This window comes from Corvus moneduloides, chromosome 2, assembly GCF_009650955.1.
Source record: "Corvus moneduloides isolate bCorMon1 chromosome 2, bCorMon1.pri, whole genome shotgun sequence".
NCBI lineage: Eukaryota > Metazoa > Chordata > Aves > Passeriformes > Corvidae > Corvus > Corvus moneduloides.
Genome location: NC_045477.1, coordinates 119,243,405 through 119,264,554, shown reverse-complemented (window position 1 = coordinate 119,264,554; position 21,150 = coordinate 119,243,405). Strand labels below are relative to the sequence as shown.

The 21,150-nt window shown below is 46.2% G+C and overlaps 1 protein-coding gene across 1 annotated transcript in view; it reads right to left on the bottom strand.

Moving 5' to 3' along the window:
- The window catches only part of PRDM15 (PR/SET domain 15), a 34,745-nt gene extending 23,091 nt beyond the window's left edge, over positions 1–11,654 (bottom strand). Inside the window, 6 exon segments of the mRNA XM_032101075.1 lie at positions 57–182; positions 1,317–1,569; positions 2,267–2,420; positions 5,174–5,267; positions 8,508–8,554; positions 11,287–11,654. Coding sequence (XP_031956966.1) covers positions 57–182; positions 1,317–1,569; positions 2,267–2,420; positions 5,174–5,267; positions 8,508–8,554; positions 11,287–11,450 — 838 coding nt within the window. The 5' untranslated portion in view covers positions 11,451–11,654.
- Positions 11,655–21,150: the final 9,496 nt, after the last annotated feature.

Here is a 21,150-nt window from a genome sequence, read left to right as displayed (position 1 = left end):
TCAGTAGATCTGTATCTGTCCTCTATCTCCCTTAAAAGCACTGTAATTTTGCATACCTGCTGGATCAGCTGCTAGTATGCTGGATTTCTTGTTTTTTTTATGGGGTAAGACAGCAGATGAAGGTTTTGAAGAGACCTTATTATTCCCCTCTTTATCAAATTCCATCGCTACCAAGGATGTATCTGTGAAGAGGAAAAACAGTTCATCTTTACTTTCCAGACCCTTTGACTCTTGCTCTGTGCTGAGGGCAGTAACCATAGTCAGAAAGTTTTATTCTGTAACAGGCCTGCAAATAACATTCTCATGTAAAATTTTAACCAGGGCATTCTTATATCTGAATCTCAACCACTGTGCCTTAAATATCCTGGAGTGTACAATGGAAGTGCTGAACAGAGAGGGCAGGGCATACTTAAACGCTATTTTTAAATACCCATAACCCCACAAAAATACATGAACAGGTTAAACTGAAGAGGGAAAGATGAAACCTCTCAGTTAATACCAACTGGAGGCATCTCAGAGTTCAGAAGTCTGTCAACCTGTGCATTGGTTCAGCTGCAGCACTTGAGACTCTGCTTAGGATCAAGGGCAGCCATAAAGCTGACACTGGTGGCAATGGCCTCTCCCCAAGCATTTGTCACCCCAAATTACACCCAGCAGAGCAGTAATAACATCCAGGGAGTACTCCCAGCTCAAGAGCAGGCAGAAGACACCCTTGCAATGCTAAAGGATCTTGCCTTTCAGCTGTAGAAATGGAAAAGTAGGAGAAAACAAAGAGAAAGAACAATGGACTTGTGGCAATTCTAATTCAGATTCTAAAATATCTGCTGCCTTTCTTTCCAATGCACAGCCACATGGATCTTACTCTAGCAGGTCCCATGTGAGGTTGACTAAGACAAATGTAGTTTTTTAGACCTGTGTATCAGTTCTGTGCAAAACCAAAACATTTTCCCTGCAACTGAAGAATGGCTTCTTTAGCAAATCTGCATGCTGATTTCTCTGAGAATTGAGCTCCTTTGCTGTTCTACCCAGAAACGCTTTTGATACGACCACCAACTCTTTAGTTAAGGACTGTTTATCCAGTTTGTGCACTCTGAAGAGGCTGAGCCATTAACTAGGCCACCTGCTTGTAAAAACCTGGCTGCATCACGGTGAAGAATCTACGCTTTCCTCTTGCAGGGCACCCACTGTGCAGGCTGGCCTGACTCTGCAGGATAAGAGCCTACTGGATAAACAGCACTGTCAACTCCAACAGCCAGGGACTATCAGTCCCTGCCAGCACTGGGCCCTTAGGAAGGAAGAAAGGCCCCCACACATACCATTGGCAACACTAGTGACCTGCTTCAGCACTGGCTTTTCCATTTTTTTGGCGTAAAAAGCTGCATACCACACTCGCAGCTCAGTTCCTGGGGGGATGTCCTGGGAGGTGGTGAAGTAAATGTCGTTGTCATGCTGGAAGGCAGTTAAGTTTTGATGCTCATACTCAGTGGCTGGGCGCACCATCATCATCCAGTTGCAATCATCTTCGTTTGTGGTGTCAAAATACACCAGGGGCCCTTCCTTCTGGAACACCTGCCAAGCAAAATGTGCATAGAATAAAAACCTTGAGAAATGACACAAAGTTAAGGAAAAAAAAAATTATTTGGTGCTTTTGCAGTGGTTTCTTTTTGATGTACATCGGGGATGAAGCAAGCCTCAAGTCTTGCATGAGGCATCTTTCACTTAGTCACACGTTCAGATGAGTAAGTCTGAGACAGACAAGATGTGAACAAACTGAACTCCTATCCCAATAATTCTTGCTACAGCCACCAGTTTCTCAAAAAATTATTGGATACATGAGTGGAGGGGTATCCAAACAGCCATCAGCCCAAGGCACATTTCTAAATCTTTACTTCTGAGCTAGGTATTAGTGGAAAATAAGACTGAATTCCATTCTCTTTCCTACCAAAACTTGTCAAGAGAGGAATAAAACAAATGCAAGACAAAACCCCACTTATTCTGCATATTCCATAAACCTAATGCACATGTGGCTCATTAGGCAAATTCAATCAAATTGAAGAGACTCATTAAAAGAGCTGAGCTTCTACTTTGGTTCTTCTGTACCTTGCCCAGAGAATGTTTGTTTAGCTCATCTCTTACAGGGCACACCTAAAAGATGTTCCAAATAATCCCCCTACACACATCTTTTTTTTCCATAGTATTAGATGGGATTAATTCACCAGAGGTAAAACTGACTCCTTGCTATTGCTTTTCATATTCTGTGCCTTACCTTCAAGGGAAAAACGGATTCTTTCTCCAGCTTGAGAACTCTCTTGCATTCAAAGGGGCCAAACTGGGTACGTTTCACCAGCTGAGTCAGAGCAAACACTCCCTCAGTCCCATCCTCCAGCTGTCTTATCTCCAAATTAGAAGGCAGAGATGATCTAAAAAAATTAAGAGAGATTTGAGGAAAACAAAAATCGCAGAATCAATTAGGTTGGAAAAGACTTCTGAGATCATCAAGTCCAACCTTTGGCTGAACATCACCTCATCCAGTAACAGTTACTCACTGGACAACACTGCAGAACCCACGGAAGAAAGAAATCAACAGGGATTTCTCCAGTCTCTGGGAACAGCAAAGTTTTCTGCTCAACACACCCTAACTTCTGTGAGGATTTATAAACAGAGGGGAACAACACTAGCAGTGCAGGAGAGCCAAATCAGTGATTCCTTGCAAAAGCTCAATCCTGATATCTCATCTAAACCTTCTCTCAGGCCATTCCCCCTTGTCCTGTCACTACAGTTCCTGTTGAAAGGTTCCTCTCCAGCTTTCCTGCAGCCCTCTTTACACACTGAAAGGCTGCTGCAAGGTCTCCCTGAAACCTTCTCTTCTCCAGGAGAGCACATAAAAATGAAAAAAAATGAGCAGTTAAGCTCATCTTAGTTCTTACTGGAACACCCTGAAGCCTCTTCTAAAACAGATTATCCTCTGACTCTACAGATCTTTGGTTGTGACTGTGCTTATTTTAAAAAAATAACCTCTATCCCTCCCCAAATTAACACTTTATAGCCTTATGCAGATCATAGCCCTTAAGATGGAAGTCCTGGAAGTTTCCCTTCTGTCTTGTTACAAACACTACCACATTGGTCACAAGTGCTTCTGTGCTGCCAGCCTCTCTCTTTTCCCAAACAAGCTTCTGAGAAGAGCTACATGTAGTAAGTGTTGTTACTACGTATAATACACACAGAATATCTTCCAAAAATCCACATGACTGGCTCTACCGTATCAGTTTTACAGACCAAATGCAATTCTGTTTTTTCAGCTCTGTGCTAACAGATGAAAAGCTAAAAATAATCAGACAGGCTACTGACTACTCTGTAGAAGTTGACACTGGCAGAACTGCTTTAGTGCCTAGACAAAGAGAAATACAAAAACATTGCAATCATAGTGACAAGCAACTGAATTGGGGGGAAAAAAAAAGCTTTCAGTTTGAAACATAGAATAAGCAGTGTCAGAGAGAAGTCCAGGAGATGTTTCTCAACACTTCTAACCATAAAGCATCCATTTTATCTATTCAGTAAGACAGAGGGAACAACAAACATGTGGTTAAGCAAGGAGACTGTTTTTAAAAGATTCATATTCAGTTTGTGGTTAAACTTGCCCTCAACCTCAGATAACTCACTTTCAGCTACTGTTCCCCAGATGTAGAGGCTGCAATTAAATTTCTTCTTTCCTTTTCTTATCTTACCTGATTCCAGCTGAAAACTCTTCAGGAAAATAAATACATTTATCTGTAAAAAAGTCAATTTAAAATTCTGCTTTCAAGTCTACGGTCCAGCAGCCCACACTTCCACTAGGGAAAACTTAGCATTTGCATGTCAAAAGGAGACTGAAAATCAGTGCATACACCACATTTGCAAATACTCCCAGTTGGAACATCAGCACATTAAATTGCAAGGCAAAAACCAGAAAAAAACTGTAGGAAATAATAGTTTAACTTGTCATTGAATCTGTGTAGTACAGGCTGGAGACGTACTGCACTGCCCATTTTTTTGTGTGTAGGAAAAGCACCTCCCTCACCAGCTTCTATTATTCCAAGGGGTATTTTTAAATTACCCTCAAGCACCTGTAGTGTCAGGGCTGTTAACCATTAACAGCTGCTGCAAGGGATCATCCAAGGCAGGTTCCCAGGCACGGGAAGGCAGTGCCTGGCAGGAGCTGTAGGGAAATTCCTCTTCTGGGAAGGCCCAGACAAGCAAGGGACAGCTCCTGCCCAGGAGCATCCTGCCCAGGCCACGGGGTCATGGCACCCACGTGGCAGATCCAGCACATCCAGGATTTGTTCCAAAATGGTCCTGGGAATACACAGCACAGCCTCCGCAGCCAGGATGTGCCAGACCTGCTGCCCACGTGCCTGTCTTCTGCTTGCAACTTCCCAAGAGGAAATATGGAAGCCCTGCATGCATTATATAACACACAAAGCCATCTGAGCACTTCCCTTTTTGGGTCTGTACTACATCTTCACTACACCAATAGTTAGTTCTTTTCCTTAGCCTTATATTTTACACCTTAATAGGAATATCGCTGACAGTGCCTGATTGTCTTTCCCTGTGAAAATCACTACTCAGTGTTGTTTTCTCCCAACTAGATTGAGTCTGTTTGTTTCTTTTGGCAAACATGAGTGTTTCTGCTGCGCTGTCACAGATCTGCTGACAGAATTATTACCCCTAATCATTTGCAAAGACCCACAATAATGAGAACAACTTGTTTTGCTCCTTAAGTGGAGGAATGAGAGAGTTCATAGCAAGCAGGAGGACACAACCATTTACATGAACAAGAAATCCTCACACACTTCTCTAAGAGGGTGCATCTGAGGGGGATAAAAGTGGCAGGTATTCAACCACTATAGAAGTCATCACCCCATCTGGCACCACCTGACTTCTTGCCAGAAACCTCAGCAAAGAAACAGAGTCCTGATGAGCAGCAAGTTATTTTTTTGGCTTCAATTCAGTGCAGCACTTAAGTGTGTGCATCAATTTTTCTATTTAATCAAGGCCATGTGCTTTCCATAGATTTCTGTCATCCTCTGAGAGTTCACTTTCCAGCTGTCAATGTGACATCCACCAAAGAGCAAATATGCTTTAAAGGACTAACATGGGCATTGGGTTAGTCAGGACTAACACAAACATTTCTTACCTTGCCCTGCTCAATACAAAGGAGTCTTTGACTGTCACCACTGGGCCCAGCTCAGGGCACTCTGAATCATGGTACTGCCCACAGTCCTCGCACCCTGCAAGGAACCAGACAGGAAAGGTTGGTGGAAAACACTTTTGTAAGACAGTTTCCTCCCTCTTTCAAGAGAAACCGAGCACCAGGCAAAATACATATGTAGGGAGGCAGATGTTTATTTATATTGCTTAAAAGAACATGAATAATTGAACACTGAGCTGATAGCTGGCACCTGTGTAGGTGAGATAACACACACTGTGATCAGTACCATCAGAAGACAATTGTTCAAATTCTCTCTCAAAGGAATATAATTGCCTTATATCCACAGTAAATATTCTGCTTAAAGATGGCATTATTCTCCAGATAAAGTGCAGGAACACGTAGCAGCTAAAGAAAACCACATCACTGCCTTCCCCAGGAGCTGGGCTGTTATGAACAGCTTGTGCAGCATGGTGTTTCCAGTGACAGGAGGCACAAACCCAGAACCAGCAGCAGAACTGGCACAGGGCTCAGCAGGGCACCAGCATGTTCTGGGAGCCCAGCTCTGCCTGGCCACACACATTTCTCACCCCCAGAGCAGGACAGAGACCTCCACGGTACCTTCTGGTGCCTTTCCAGACACATCAGCTGGCTGCACAACACACCCTGGCCACCTAATTCACTGTCAGCTTAGCTAAATTAACTTTTAGTTTAAGTGGCTGTAAATTACCCAGAACTGAGTGGTTCCTAAGAAACAATTTTCAGACGAGGATAATTTGAGGTTTTCTAAAATAAGCTAACTTAACAGGATTCCAAATGCTTACACATTGCTTCACTGTGAAAAAAATAGCTGTCAAACTGCCCTGCCTGGTCAGCTGCTGACACAGCTTCAGAAGAGATCATCACACAGGGGTTATATTGCTGTGGTGCCTTTTCCATCTGAGCTCCACGCTCACAAGGGCAAGTCAGGAAACCCCAGAAAGGTGCTAAGTAAAGGGTCATTACACGGTTTTTTGGAAAGACATGAAAAAAGCCATGTCATTCCAAGGCATATCCCACTAGTAAAGCTACTCTGTGCTCCTAACTGGAAGCCTCTCCCCCCAGATATTTGTCCCAGTGCATAAAAGGATGTCTAAAACAAGGGATCCCAAACTGCTTCACGTTTCTTCTGGCAACAAAACCCACTGAGCAGTAAAAAACGACATGTATTGGACAAACAGCATTTCTGGCTGGTGCAACCCCCAAGCCTGGTCATTGCCTCCTGTTTGTGCTGCCTTCTGGTGAGCCAAGGAATGAAACAACCAGCTCTTCCCATTGTTTTTCAGCAGAAGGAATCTCCCAGTCTGGGTTGCTGTACAGCATCACACAGTTGTTGCAGCAGAGGAAAGGATCCATGGGCAAATGCTACCCACAGACCACTAGCACCAAAGCTCAGCCTACAGCTGGCCTGTTTACTGTGCCACCATTCTCCTGCTCTAGGCCTGCCTGTAGCCCACACTGTGCTTAACATTACTGAAATAATCTGGACTAAAAGCAGATTTCTCAAACGAGAGAGGGCAGAGGAGCCACAGAAGAATGTGTAAACCAGACTGCTGAAAAGAAATGGACTGTCATCTGCGAAGGGTTGTCATAACCAATGGGGACAGGAAGGAAAAGCCAGAGTTAACAGCTTCTCCAACAGGCTTTGCTGTCCAAAGAGAAAAGCATTTGTCATTTTCCTTATCTCCTGACGGCATCAGGGCACTCCTCACTTCTGCAAAGATAAGCCTCTGAAAGGTGCAGACAGCACTGTCCACAACCACAGGCAGGAATAAGTCACACATTCCTCTGACTCCTTTGCAAAGGAATGACCAAAGCCAGGGGAATATGACATTGACATTGTGTGGCATGGCTCAATATCCAAGGGATGCCCTACAGCAGCCATTTCCCAAAGCTGTTACACTCATCGTGTGACACCTTCAAGGGAATTACAGCCACAGGAGAAACACAAAAATGAACATGAGAATAATCATAAGATACCCCAGGGAGACTATATTCACACACTTAAAAAAAAACTTCCATAATTCTCTTGTCTATGAAATACGTATTCAAGGATATTAATTATGGGAGTGCACAGTGTCATTTATAGCAACTCACTTTTTCAGGACATAACCAGTCCCCATATCCTGTGGGAAAAACCAATTGCAGAGAGCACAAGAAAAAGCTCAAGATATTCAGTAGGGAATCCAGTATCATACAGTCACCTCAGGACACCACAGCCTCCACTGGAAGGGAGAAAATCATGTTGTGTGACACCTTCTAATTAGGGAATGGCATCACATCCCTGTTCTTTTTGCTGTCCACCAGAATCTTTTTAGGAAGGGGAAGATAAGGTAACCCCTATATGGTATCTGCATCTGAGTAAAAATGCCAACAGTCAACACTATTTTTGAAGGAATCTGTGGTAGAGGGAGAGGTTGAACGTTCTGATAGAGTTGCTGTAGGTGCAGCTGTGGAGCCATCAGAGGTAAAATACTGTGGATCCAAAACCCAAGGACATGTGCTCCATTCTGCTCTGCCCTGACTGGATCCACAATATCTGGGCCTTCTCTGCTCACACAAGGTGAGTGGACTCTGCATCTCTTAACTCTTTTCCACCCTGACCCCAGGTCCTGCATGTCCAGGCTGGTGACAAAGACGAGGGCTCAAGTGGGACCCAGGCCTGCCAGCCAAGCTCCAGCAAGCATGGGACACTGCCCAGCCTGGGCACACCACTGCAGCAGCCTTCCCTCACCCACCAGCATCTCAGGAGCCCAGATCCCAGTCACAGAGCCCAGCCTGGCACTCAGGGTTACACAGAGGGCAGAGAAAGAAGCACAGGCTGTGAATGCCACGAGTGACACCTGCCAGGGCAGCTGGTGCATCTCAAACTGGGCTTGTTCAGAAGAATTATGAGTCTGCCTGTCTCTCCTGTGGAGGTGCAGATCCCCAAGTCAGGCCAGAGGTCAGAGTTATCCCCAGACACCCCTGGCTGCTGAAGCTGGTTGTGTAAACAAAGGGCTTACCTGAGTGTTAGACCTTCAATCTCACTCACTTCAGCCATGAAAAAGCTGTGCTGCTAACTCATGTTCAGAGGTTTCACTGTGTGTTTGCCAACAGTGTCAGAATGTGTACGCTTAAATTACACAACCTCCTCTCTATTCATCCATTAGCTGTTTGAGCCTCCTTTACATAAAGCAATTTTTCTAAATAAAATCTTAAATCTGTTTCAGTCTTTAATTTCAAACATTCTGAGTAGACAAGTCACACACCGTGAGAGTTAGATCCTTTTCCTAATACTTACAAATAAACATAATCTCCTCACTGCCATCTTCAGCCATTTTTTTTAACCTGCCAAAATACAAAAGACAGAGTTAGTTCTGAATTGACTTCTATTTTCCATGTAATATAAACATCCCTTTGTGAAGTAATGATGCTGACTGACCCAGAGCACACCCAAACACATTACTGTCCTTGCAAAGTTAAAGAAATTGAAGTTGTAAAAAAGCCCCAGTGACTGCTGTATCACTACATGAGCTGCAGGCATCTCTACCAAGAAGCCTCAATGTCCATGGGCTCTCAGGGTTTTTCTCTCTGAGGCAATGCTGTCTCCTGCTGTTCCCCATCTCTCACCAACTTCCAGCCATCCCCTGCTACAAAGCTCCTGTGGAGCCTCAGAACACGCAGGGCCAGAGGATAATCCAGGTCAGCAGCAACCACTACAAGAACAAGGCCCAGTGCAACATTTTATTGAACTGTAGCTTAAAAAAATTATCTCTGAAAGGCAGATTACTTATTTAATAAACACAGTAATCTTAAGAACCTAAAAACTGCTGATACAGTTGCAGATCTGTTCCAGAGGCAAAGGTATGTTGTGGTACTGAGCACCAGAAAACCTGGGGAAATAAAATCCTGCCTCTGTCACTGGCCTTCCAAGAAATGGTAACTGACCAATTTGATTCCACAGTTAAATAAGGTTAATCTATATTCACTTCATTAGTGTCAGTCTGCATTAAAAACTTATATGAACATATCTATTGCCCCTCAACAATTAAATTATGGTTGGCAAAAAGTCTGATTATATATGGCTAAGACCACAACATGAGCAGGACCTAGAAGAGAGTTTTTCCCTTTTCTAACCAAAAAAACACTCTCCTCCTCAAACAAACAATTTTCCCAATGCCTCAGAAGAGAAGCAAAGCAACACAAAGATGATGACCCAAGTCTGAGAGAGATGAGGCTGCAGAACAGCAAGTGTATTGGCCAAGAAGACAGGAAGGCTAAGAGGTAAGAGCTGAACCTGTGAGAGGGAGAGGAAACATGACACACCAAACCAGCAGAACCCTGTTTGAAAACACATAAAGCATTTGCTACGACAGCAACAAAAGCCAAGCCAGAAATGTGGGAGCACATCCATTACTTGGGATCAGGACTCTTCAAGCACTGCCCTCCCCAACTCCACTTGTCAGCAGCAGGATAGCTCCCGAACACTCACTGCTGCAAGGGGCCAGCACTCCCCCTCCCTGGCACAAGCTGGGTCTTTCTTGGCTACAGTTTTTGGGGATAAAGCTCAAATAAGAAAACAAACATTTGAACAAAACCCCCATGCCGAGCACAAACAGTAACTCAGAACATTTCCCCAAAAACTCTTATCCTGAAAGCAAGGTGAACGATGCAACAGGTATTTATGGGAGTCCAAGCACAATGCTGCAAAACAAGCGCTGTAAGCTGAGGTCAAAAATGGTTTGGTTTGCTTTTTAACCAACGCTTTTTTTTGGATGCTTTGCACTATTTCAAGAAGCTATTTTTATATAAGATTTTAATCATAAATACGGCTGAATTAACAAAAAAAGGCCTCAGCCAATGGTTCAGGGGCGCAGTGCAGCCAGACCACCACAGGCATTTGCCCCCAGGACGTTACTGCGTCGCATCTTTGGCAAACAGCAGGCTGGGGACAAGTGACACCACAGGAGCAGCAGCTCCGTCTTGTTCCAGGGGCCGTGGGATGAGAATAGCAACAAAGGGGCGGAGGAATCATCAGTGCTGTTCAAGGTGACGGGGAGGAAGCGTGAAGGGCCCTCACAGGTGCCTCGGGCAGCCTCGGTGATCTGCATTAGCGCAGCTCCCATCTCTGCAGCGAGGACTCTCCGTGTTCGCAACACTCCTGATCCGTCACCCCTCGCTCCCCCGCTCAGCGCTGCGCTCCGAAATAAGCGCGGTACCTGCTCTACAATTCTGATTTACACGCTTCTCACCCATGGGCTTCCAAACTCCTCCTCCCAGATCTCGGCTGTGTTTCCCAGGAGTTTTTGAAGTACATGACATGACGCCACCCGCTCCAGCTGGTAAACAGAGTCACGATGTGCCACACAGGCTCACATGATGGCACTGAAGACAGCCTTCAGAATTTTTTTTTTGCCCTCATCTGCTGTTGCTCTGGGCCATGTCTGATTTTTTTCTTTTTTTTCTTTTCAAACATTTGTACCAGAAAAATATTCCATTAAGTCGCTCATCCCACTGCTCCTAATTCTGCTCCTGTCTTGCAGGGATAATCAAAGCTTCTGGAAGTTCCAGGTACTTTTTACATAAAACAGAGAGCAATCATCAGCAGTCAATCATCAGGAGAAAAGCCACACAGAGGAAATTAGACCAGGCACAAAGCCTAACTCTGATGGCAGTAAACGAGCAGAAAAACACTTTTTGTTTGTATAATTAGACGAGTGACTCTGTGCCCAAAAGTAGAGCCACACAGCTATGCACAAAAATTCCAGCTGCAACACAGGCCTCTGAACAGATCTGGAACTTGAGGGAGCCCAAATGAAGACACTGAGAGGCTGCAGCATCACAGGTACCTGCTTGCAGCCCATGACGTGGAAAGATACTGTGAAGGAACCACTTGAGCTGTAAAAATTTAAGAACTGATGTAAAATCACACTTTCTCCTTATAAACTGAAGAAAGAAATCAGGCTCCAGTGCGAAGTCGAGCCATTTTGATCTTGTTAATGGATTTTTTTTGTTAAAAGTAGGTCATAAAAATCTGTATTTAATGAACCTAATGACCAAGAAGGTAGAATTAAAGTTACCCTTTCTTCAGTTTGAGAATGGGCTTCCAGGACTGTGAATAACTTGAAACCACAAGCAGATGGGTGCTGCAGATACATGTGTGGAAGGATGCGCTTAAAATCCAGTTTTCCTCATGATGTAGTAGAACTTTTTCATGCCACCGCTCAAAGGAATTGCAGAACATCTGGTAAACTACAGTGAGGCCTTGTATTTCTTAAAAAAAGTAGGGCCATTCTATCAATTATTGTCGGGGGCGGACGATTTTACGCCACTCGGGGGGGCACGGAAAAACAGAGCGGCTGGGGGGGGTCTGCGCCACCTGCCCTTCCCAGCACTTCCCGCGATCATGTGAATAAACTACATGCAAAGTTTAATGGCCCTGAGCAGAAAACGAGCGTACTGCAGAAAATTCACGTGTGCGAAGCCCCGCAGACCGCGGCTCTCCTCCTTTTGTCTCCTCGGGCGCCCACCGCACCTTCTCCCACAGGGCAGACGCCGGGGCAGGGCAGAATCCCCGCACCTCCCTCCTCCTCCTCCTCCCAGCCTCTTCCCTCTGGATCACGCCCTCGCACCTGGGAGCTCCCACCCCCCCTCCTTCCCCAACCCCCTGCGGCCAAGCCGAGACGCTCCCCGCTCCCGGCCCCGCATCCCCGCGGCCGCGAAGGGTGCGTGCCCTGCCCGGCCGAGCCTGGGGGGATCGCCCCGCGCCCGCTCCGCGCCCGCCCCGCGGGGACCGCGCCGCCGCCGCCCGGAGCCCGTCGGGGCCCGGGATCCGGGAGCGGCTCCGCCGGGTTTTGCCTCGGACCCGCCTCGCCCCCTTCGCTACCGCCCTCCCGGCCGCTGTAACAAAGAACAGGCGGCCTGGAGGAGGCGGCGGCGGCGGAGGAGGAGGAGGAGGCGGCGGGGCCGCAGCCGCCGCCGCCGCCCCGGGAGCGCTCGGAGCGGCCGCCGCGCCCGCCCCGGCCCCGCCGCACGTCCCGGGGAGCGGCGGGAGGAGCCGCGGCGGGACGGGCGCGGGGGGTCCCGGGCGGGGGTGCCGGGGAGGGCGCGGGGTGCGGCGGGAGGAGCGCGGGGAGCCGGCGTTACCTGCCCCGGGAATGGCCAGACCCGGATCGGATCCGCGCTCCGGGTTCCGATCCGCTCCGGAAACCACGCGCCAGCGGAAGCCGGCGCGGGCGGGCGCGGAGCAGGGCGGGAAGTGTAGTGCGGCGGGGCCGGCCCCGGCCCTGACCCCGGCCGTGTCCCCTCCATGTCCCCGCCCGGGGTGCCGCCAGCCGGGTCCCCCCCCGGGCGGGTCCCACCCCCGAGCCCCCGGAGCCCTTCCCGGCGGCTCCCCGGGCCGGAGGCGGGCGGTGGCCGCGCTGAAGGTGGCGGAGCACCCGGGTGGCTCTCGCCGGGTTTCCCGTCTCTTCCCGGGCAGAGGCGGCCCGGAGCAGGCGGGAGGGTTGGCAAAAACAGAATCACAGGATTGGTAAGGTTGGAAAAGAGCTCCGGGATCATCCGGTCCAAGTTAAGACCCAACACCACCTTGTCCATCAGACCGCGGCACTGAGTGCCACATCCAGTGTTTCCTTAAACACATCCAGGGATGGGGACTTCACCAGGTCCCTGAGCAGCCCGTTCCAATGTCTAATCATCTTCTTCTGTGAAGAAATCCTTCCTGATGTCGGACCTGACCCTCTCCTGGCGCAGCTTAGGTCATTTCCCCTCGCCCTGTCCCTTGTTCCCTGGGAACAGAGCCCAGTTCCCATCTGGCTGCCCCTCTTGTCAGGGAGATGTAGGGAGCAGTAACATCACCCTTGAGCCTCCTTTTCTGCAGGCTAAACACCCCCAGCCCCCTCAGCCACTCCTCACAGGGCTTCTGCTCCAGACCCTTCCGCAGCTTTGTTGTCTTTCTCTGGACACAGACCACATCAGCCCTGTGGTGTTTCCTCAGCCAAGCCCTGGCCATGTACCCGAGCACCTTTGCCTCCTTATCCAAGCCTCACTGAGGTTCAGTGCTCCAGGACGAAAGGACATATTCTCAAGTTGCACCAGGGAAGGTTCAGGTTGGACATTAGGAAGAATTTCTTCACTGGAAGGGTGATTAGACATTGGAACAGTCTGCCCAGGGAGGTGTTGGAGTCCCCATCCCTAGAGGTGTCCAAGGAAGGCCAGGACATGACAGTCAGTGCTCTGGGCTGGGTGACAAGGTGGGTCATGGGTTGGACTCGATCATCTTGGATGTCTTTTCCAACCTAAATGATACAATGATTCCTAAATCTCATCATTCTGGCATCACCAGGATCTATCAGGGCTCGGCCCTGCTGTTCCTGACAGCACAAATCATTTAGGGGGTTTTAAACCTTCAGGTTATTCCACCACTTCAGCCAGTGGCCAGGGCAAGAAGCATGCAAGCTTTTTGTATTCAAGCATGCCCCAATTTTTTGCTCTGCTGAGAAGGGTAGCCTGCAGTGGAGTCCTCCCAAAGCCTTATGCAGTGCTCTCTGCCACCAAGGTGTGACTAGTCAGCCTCCACTGTAAGAACACCACTAGAGAGCAAAAGGTGGTGGGAAGCAGGCACCAGCTCTGTTTTCTCCAAGCAATGTGCTCCTCTCACATCTGGCTACATCTTTAACAGCTGGCAAAGGCCTTTCTCAGTTCTCACCCGCCCCACAAACCCTTCTGCACAAGTACCAGTTTCAAAGACGTGTGGAGAGTATCTGAGCACGGGTCAGGCTGGAAGGGACCACAGTGGATCAGCTGGTCCCACCTCTCTGCTCAAGCAGGGCCATCCCCGGGCACAGGAATGTATCCAGGTGGTTCTGGAGCATCTCCAGTGAGGGAGACTCCACAACATCTCTGCACAATCTCTGCACAATCTGTTCAGTGCTCGGTCACTGCACAGGGAAGAAACTCTTCCTCATGTTCAGGGGGAACTTCTGTGCATCAGTTCCTGCCCATTTCTCTCGTCCTGTTGCAGAGCCTGGATCCATCCTCTGGGCATCCCCCCTTTTAGATATTTATACACACTAATGAGGTCCCCTCTCAGTTGTCTCTTCTCTAGACTGAACAGCCCCAGCTCTCTCAGCCTTTCCTCATAGCAGAGATGCTCCAGTCCTTTATTTTGTCACTCTCCACTGGCCCTGCTCCAGGACCTCCCTGTCCTGAGGAGCCCAGAGCTGGACACAGCACCCCAGATGTGCCTCATCAGGGCTCAGTAGAGGGGCAGGATCCCTCCCTGATCTGCTGGAAATGCTCTTCCTGATGTACCCCAGGGCACCATTCATGGCCATACTGTGACCGTCTTGTCAGGTGCTTGGGGAAACTGAAACAAAGCAGTATTTGAATTTTGAAAATATTGTACTTGGCAAAACAGTGTGAATTTCAGCATGGGGAACCATTTCTTCTTTCAAAATGACTCGTCAGCAGACTGAAATGACTACAGGAGTAGTAAGGGGAGTTTTTTCAAGGATCTAACTGCATGTACAAATCGTTTGCTTTTTCAAAGACTGAAGCTGACTGGCAGTTTTTGTATAGTCTGTTTTTACTTATTTTCCCTGTATATTTCAGTGCATAATCCCATGGACTTTCGTATGGTTTTCTCCAGCATCCAGCACTTCAGAGTGGTTTATCCTATTTGCAGTGCACTCACTTTATCAGAGTAAGTATAAATTAATTCAGAATAGTCATCTGTATGTGTACAATGCATGTGAGCCTGGATCCTGCAGCTCCAAAATTAATTTTTTTTCAGTATTAACTTCAGACTATGAAGTTGCATCTTCTGCCAGTCTCACCTGGGTACAGAGATGAAAAATTGAAAATCCTTTACATTTATTGTTTAAGAATGGTGAACTGGAGGGAAGAGTACGGTGCCACACTTGGAGCTACATCCATTCCTGCTCTCCCTCTGACAGGTCCTGTCACTTTTGCTGGCATCACACAAGGTAAAAAACATCACCCCAGATTAGAGCAGGAGGGAAAAGGATGGAGGTTTGTTAATAGGAGACTATCAGGAAATTTGAGCTAAGCACTTCAAGAGTGTGAAATAAACAGGCATGTAAATGTGGGCAGTAAATCCCAGTAAGGGAATGTAACATTTCCTTGTAAAAGAGAGTACAGCCCTCAGCTTTGGAATGGAAATAGAAACATTATTGTGGCTATTTTCATGTGAATGCCTTTTATTTGTTTTGTTGGTTTTTTTTGTTGTGGTGGTTTTAATGTTGGGGTTGGGTTTTTTCCCCTCAGTCTGGTAGGGCTTTGTGGCAGCACTGCTTTATAATATAAACCTTTTCAATAAAATCATCACAAAAGAACCTAATTCCCAGGCTGTGCTCATTTAGTACTGGTGTTTTCTCCATAGGATCCAGGCCCTAACACTCCTTCCCCTTTGCCCCCTAATTCAGGATATTACAACATAACTGAGAAAAAAAAAAAAAAAAGAGTAACCACAATGAGCTCCACAATTCCTTCTGCCATTAGACTCCCACCCAATCCACGTGTCAGGTGATTTCTCAAGCAACAAGGGGCTACCTGATAGGCTGGGGTTATCAGGAACAACCACAGTGTCAGCATAGCACAGGTGGAGAACTCTGCTCCTGAACAAACAGGGAAATAAATGGTCTGTGTTAAGCAACAGGTCAAATTAGTGAAGGAGAGTGGAAAACCATCTGTTACATCTGGGTATGTAGGACAGCACAGCACACAGAGACAATTGGCTTTTATTGTATGTACAGCAGGTGTTACTTCTTTAAAAAATCCTCTTAGGTTTTTGTAGTGAGATAATAAATCTGTACATCATAGATTTCATAATTGCACCAACTTAGGTTTATGTATGCACAGAAAGAAAAACACACCACAGAAGAAGTGACTATGACGGCTGATGCTAGAAAAAAAAGTTTTATCCCACCTGGAATAATACAGAGCATAATACATCATTGGGAAATACAGAGTTATAGTACTGGAAAGACCTCAGATCCATCCTTCCCAGCTATTTTCACACCATGCCAGCACCTTGCATAGCAGCAGTTTGGATATCCTGAGTGAAGTGGTATTACTCACCCTTAACTTAAAGTAATCACCCTTGTTATATAATTAATCTGGAGTTGTTTGTCACCATGGTGGAGGCTTAGCAATGTGCAGAAGCATATGCTGACTTTAAACACATGAATAAATCCACTTAGGTCCTGTGGAGGTCAAAGCATGAGGTCAGCTGTTCCCCCTCACAACAGGAATGTCTTAGCCCGGAGCTATGGCACAGTTAATTCTGCACCAGGGTAAGCACTTGTCTCAAACCTCAGCTCTCCAGTTTAAAGCCTGCAATAAACCCAATTGAAAAATCCAGGCAGCTCTCACCTTGCTCTTTGTAACACCCGGAGCTACCAGACCTAAAAAAAATGCTAAAACAAGAGCAAGATTCTTATTTTGCTTCCCCATCCACATTTGATAGCATTTTATGCTTTCAACTTTGGTTTTTCCTATGACATCTTGCACATCAAGAACACCAAAACTCTGCAAGAAATACACAGCAGAAAGTTTTCACTTGAAAAACACCTAGAACCAGCAAGGAAATGCAGCATCAGGAAATGCTGTAAAATTCCACTGATGCCCAAAACTGGTGTAACTGCCAGGCAATTTCATCAAAAAAGCAGCACTGTAAGTCCAGTCCTTTCAAGAGCAAGACAGATACAAGGTCTATATGGCCTGGACCCCCAGCCTGTCTCCCAAAGAAAGAGCAGGGAAAAAAAAAATCTGTCAGAAAGCATAAGAATAAAACCCAGTATTTATGCCTGCACAGTGTATGACCTGTCCATTAAGTTGTTTTGCAAAGGTATTTCGCTTTCAAAATGAACTTTTTCCCACCCTGCATTCCTTCTGCCTCAGATTCCCAAGTTTTATATATTGTTAGGAAATGACTGTAATTTCTTCCCGGGCAAGTAGGATATGAAATACCAGGGATCTAGGGATAAAGTCCTCCCCTCCTTTCTGAAGTGACTTTGGAAGTGATCTCCATCACTTTATTAAAGTTACTTAGCTTGTATTCCCACTGGAGATATTAGGTAGTTTTATTGCTTTAATCTACAAAGAGCAGTTTAATTCCTGTACTATTTACTCAGTCAAAATTCACACTAAAGCCAAGGCAAATCTTGGTTAGGTGAGGATAGGTGTTGTCTCCATCGAGGCAAATTTAAATTTTAAACATCATAAAGCAAAACTACAAACACAGATTAAGAAGTTTCAGCTATGGGCAGAAAAATTCTTTAGAAAGGAAAAGCAAGCCTTCATCTCTTAGTCCTCATGAAATAAATACCATGCCTTCTTTGCTGTACAGAACACCCAGAAACACAAAAGTGTGAGAAAAGGGACAAAAAGGAATTAGTATTTCACAGGTTGTTTCCAATCTACTGTTCTGACATAATTAAATTGCAAGGCAGTAAATAAGTTTTCAGGGTAATAGTATGTAAAGATTTTATCTATGGGTCAAGTGGGTAGTTATTAAATTCTTTAAAATTTTAATAACCAGACATTTGAACAATGGATCAAATTACAAAACACAGATGATTCCCTCTGGTATCCTTCACAAAACTGCATAGGACACATCACGGTGTTGTTTGTGCCAGTTGACAAATCCAGTCTTTCTGACCCACACCTGCAGTGTGGATCCTGCAGGTTGTGAGGATCCAGCTCACACTGACCCAGATACACAAAAAATGTACATCCTCAGATCTCCTGATCTTAAATGACAACCTAAGGAGGGAATGGGATTCCATATTGTGGGTCTTTGGGGTTGTCATGACTGAGCAAATCAATTGTCTCTTTGTGTTTAGTGCCTGAGCTTGTTTTTACAGCAGGACATAAATTATTTGCTGAGGAGTAAGAAGTGAGGAACACACCACCCAGATACAGAGATCCAACATCAAACCAAACAATGTTTATTTTCCTGAGGAGTGATGGCAAGTAAAAAACAAGATTCCCTTTTTACACCAAATGCCTTGCTCTCTTCATCTGAAGAATCCATTCTCTCTCAACACATGTGAGCCCAAACCTTCACACAGTTTGCAGTAAAGAATGTTCTTCATTCCCACCATCAGGGCAAGCATTCAAGTGATCATCAAGACCTTAAGATGAACCAAACCCCCACTTTTTTCATGTGTATCCATCCTCTGGGTTAAGCTACAAGCAAACCCTACTCCTGTATCCTGCAAGTTACTCAGTCCTATTTCACCCCATTCTACAGCATGTGCTAAAGCTTCTGTAAATTAGAATCCCAGTTCAGTAATTTAAGAAGACTTCAAGTAGGTTATATGCTGCCTCTACATTCCCAATTCCACAGCTCTTTGTTTTTAGTGTATGGATGTGCTACCCATGGAGCACAGATTCACTTGGATTTCTTGAACTCAGTGATCAGTTGTGGTTTTGTCCTTCAGCAACAAAGACTGAGCATTTAAAAATGGCAGGGACTTGACCCCTACCCTGCCCCATAACACAGAGAGTTCCTGGTAAAATCAAGAGGAAAAGTGTCTGTTGAGGGAACATGACATCAGGGGTTTTAATGCTCACATCATGAACCACTGTAGAACAAATGAAGAAACAAAGCTTCTACTTTGTATTAAATCAGAAATAAACAAAACTGTTCAGGCACATTCAAGCTGGACAGACCTGTGTTACTGAACTGGGATTTGTAAGCACATTACAGCTCCAAAAGATTAATTTGTAACCAATTTTCAAAATGAGGAACATTAAAATGCCTTCAAGTGTTTCCATAACAAGCAGCATGCTTAAACGTACAACTATTTGATAGTCTGGTCTACTGTACAACCACAGTGATCTTAGGAGGTGACACATAAACAGTATTTTTTAACAGTTAAAAGATTTTGTCAGTTCAGTTCTAACATTTTCTTGGTAAAAAAGAAACCAAAGCCCCTCTACTCTGATACTGATTTACCAGGGAACCTTGAGTCCGTCAGAAGTTTGAAATGTATTTCTTCAGTGAGTTTCTATTTTTGATGAATGCTTTAAGTTGAAAGCCAAAGTGTTGGATAGCTTAAAGAGAGGAAAGGGGCCAGGGAAAAAAAATCACTGTTGGCAAAGTAGGCACAAGGTCTCTCATCCATTTACATCAGTAATTTAGTTGGAAAGAATGGATATTTTTCTTGGCTGAAGACAACAGGCTTGGCCCTTTGTCCTCAGCAGGAATGTAGACGATGGAAAAGTACAGGTAAAGCATGAAAGATGGTACCTGTGAAATACTGACATTTTACTCTTCTTAACAGCCAAAATGAGAACTTTGCCTTTACTTCCATCAGTTTTTCATTTTAGACTAAAGGAGCCAGCTGCAGTATTTAAGCAAGGAAAAAAAGGTTAAAAAACTCATCTGACCAACCACTCAGCACATGACAACACTGGTAGATCTAGAAACTGAACTAAGGGAATTACTATTTTCTCAAAAGCTTTCTTCACAATTTTGTTTTTTAAGATCTCAGTGTGTTTGGCAAGTAAGACAAGCTATCCAATGAAAAGCACTGTAGGGTTAACTACGCTCTATTCACTTATTGCTCCTAGCTTTGCATTTGATATGATGGTTTATGTACTTGTCTAACAAGCACTTGGGAGAAGGAATTAAGAGCCCCTAAGATGAGTTTTTGCATCAGCAATAAAGCTTCTCACACAGGGAAGAAAAGCTACATGTAAGACTTTGCAAATACTTTGTTTGCAAGTAGACTCAAGTAGATTTAAAAAAAAAAAAAGTTCTGGTTTTTAAGCCTAACTTTTTTTAAGCAGAGCATTGAACAATATGCTAGTATTGGTATTTGCATAATTTATTGATTTATGGCTAATATCAAAGGCATCTCTCCACCTACACGGGCCGAGCAGTGATTACAGCAGGCTACAGTTATTACAGCAGGATATCAGAGTCAGCATTTTCCTTCTGCTTCTGAACATTTACGCGCTTCCAAATTACAACACAAACTGGATCTGGGCCCCTTTTTGTCTTCCCTTGCAGGCTGACCAGAAAAATCAGTTGCTACTGTTGCAGGCTGCAGTGAGGGAGCACAGTGGTGTCTTCTCTCTCTGTAGAGGTTCAGTCACATGTAAGTGGGTGTGATGTTTCAGTTCTGAGCTCCCTGTTGATGTAAACCAGGTAATCACGTTTGGGTCCTCCCCACAGGATCACTCGGGCTGGAAGTCACAGTGGGCTCATCTGGTGCCACCTCCCTGCTCCAGCAGGGCCATCCCAGAGCACAGGGCACAGGGCTGTGTCCAAACACTTCTGGAGTCAGTGAGGGAGAATCCACAGCCTCTCTGGGCAATCTGTCCCAGTGCTTGGTCACTGCACAATAAAGAAGTTCTGCCTCCTGTGCAGGGCAATTGCCGGGCTCAGGCCCTGCCCGTGGCTCTGGTGCCGCTGCCGGGCCCCGGAGCAGAGCCCGGGCCCTGCCCTGAGCCCTCCCTGCAGCCAGGGACAGCCAGGGCTGAGGGCCCCTCTCAGCTGGGGCTCCTCTCGAGGCTGAGCAGCCCCGGCTCCCTCAGCCTGTGCTGGGCACGGAGCTGCTCCAGGCCCTTCCTCAGCTGCGCAGCCTCCGCCGGCCCCGCTCCAGGAGCTCCCTGGCCCTGCTGGGCTGAGGAGCCAGAGCTGGGCACGGCACCCCAGAGGTGCCTCCAGGGCTGGGCACAGGGGCAGGATAACCCTGACCTGCTGGGAATGCTCTTCCCACTGCACCCCAGGACACCAGGTGCCTTCCTGGTCCCCACCTGCACCATTCCCTTTCCTCCCTCCTCTTCCACAATAAACCACACTCCTCCAAAAGCTGTCGGGACACATTCAGCACTGCTCATATTTGGAGGAGCGACTTCATCATCAGAGAGAAAAAGCATTTTGGAAAAATAAACCAAAAAGACCACTG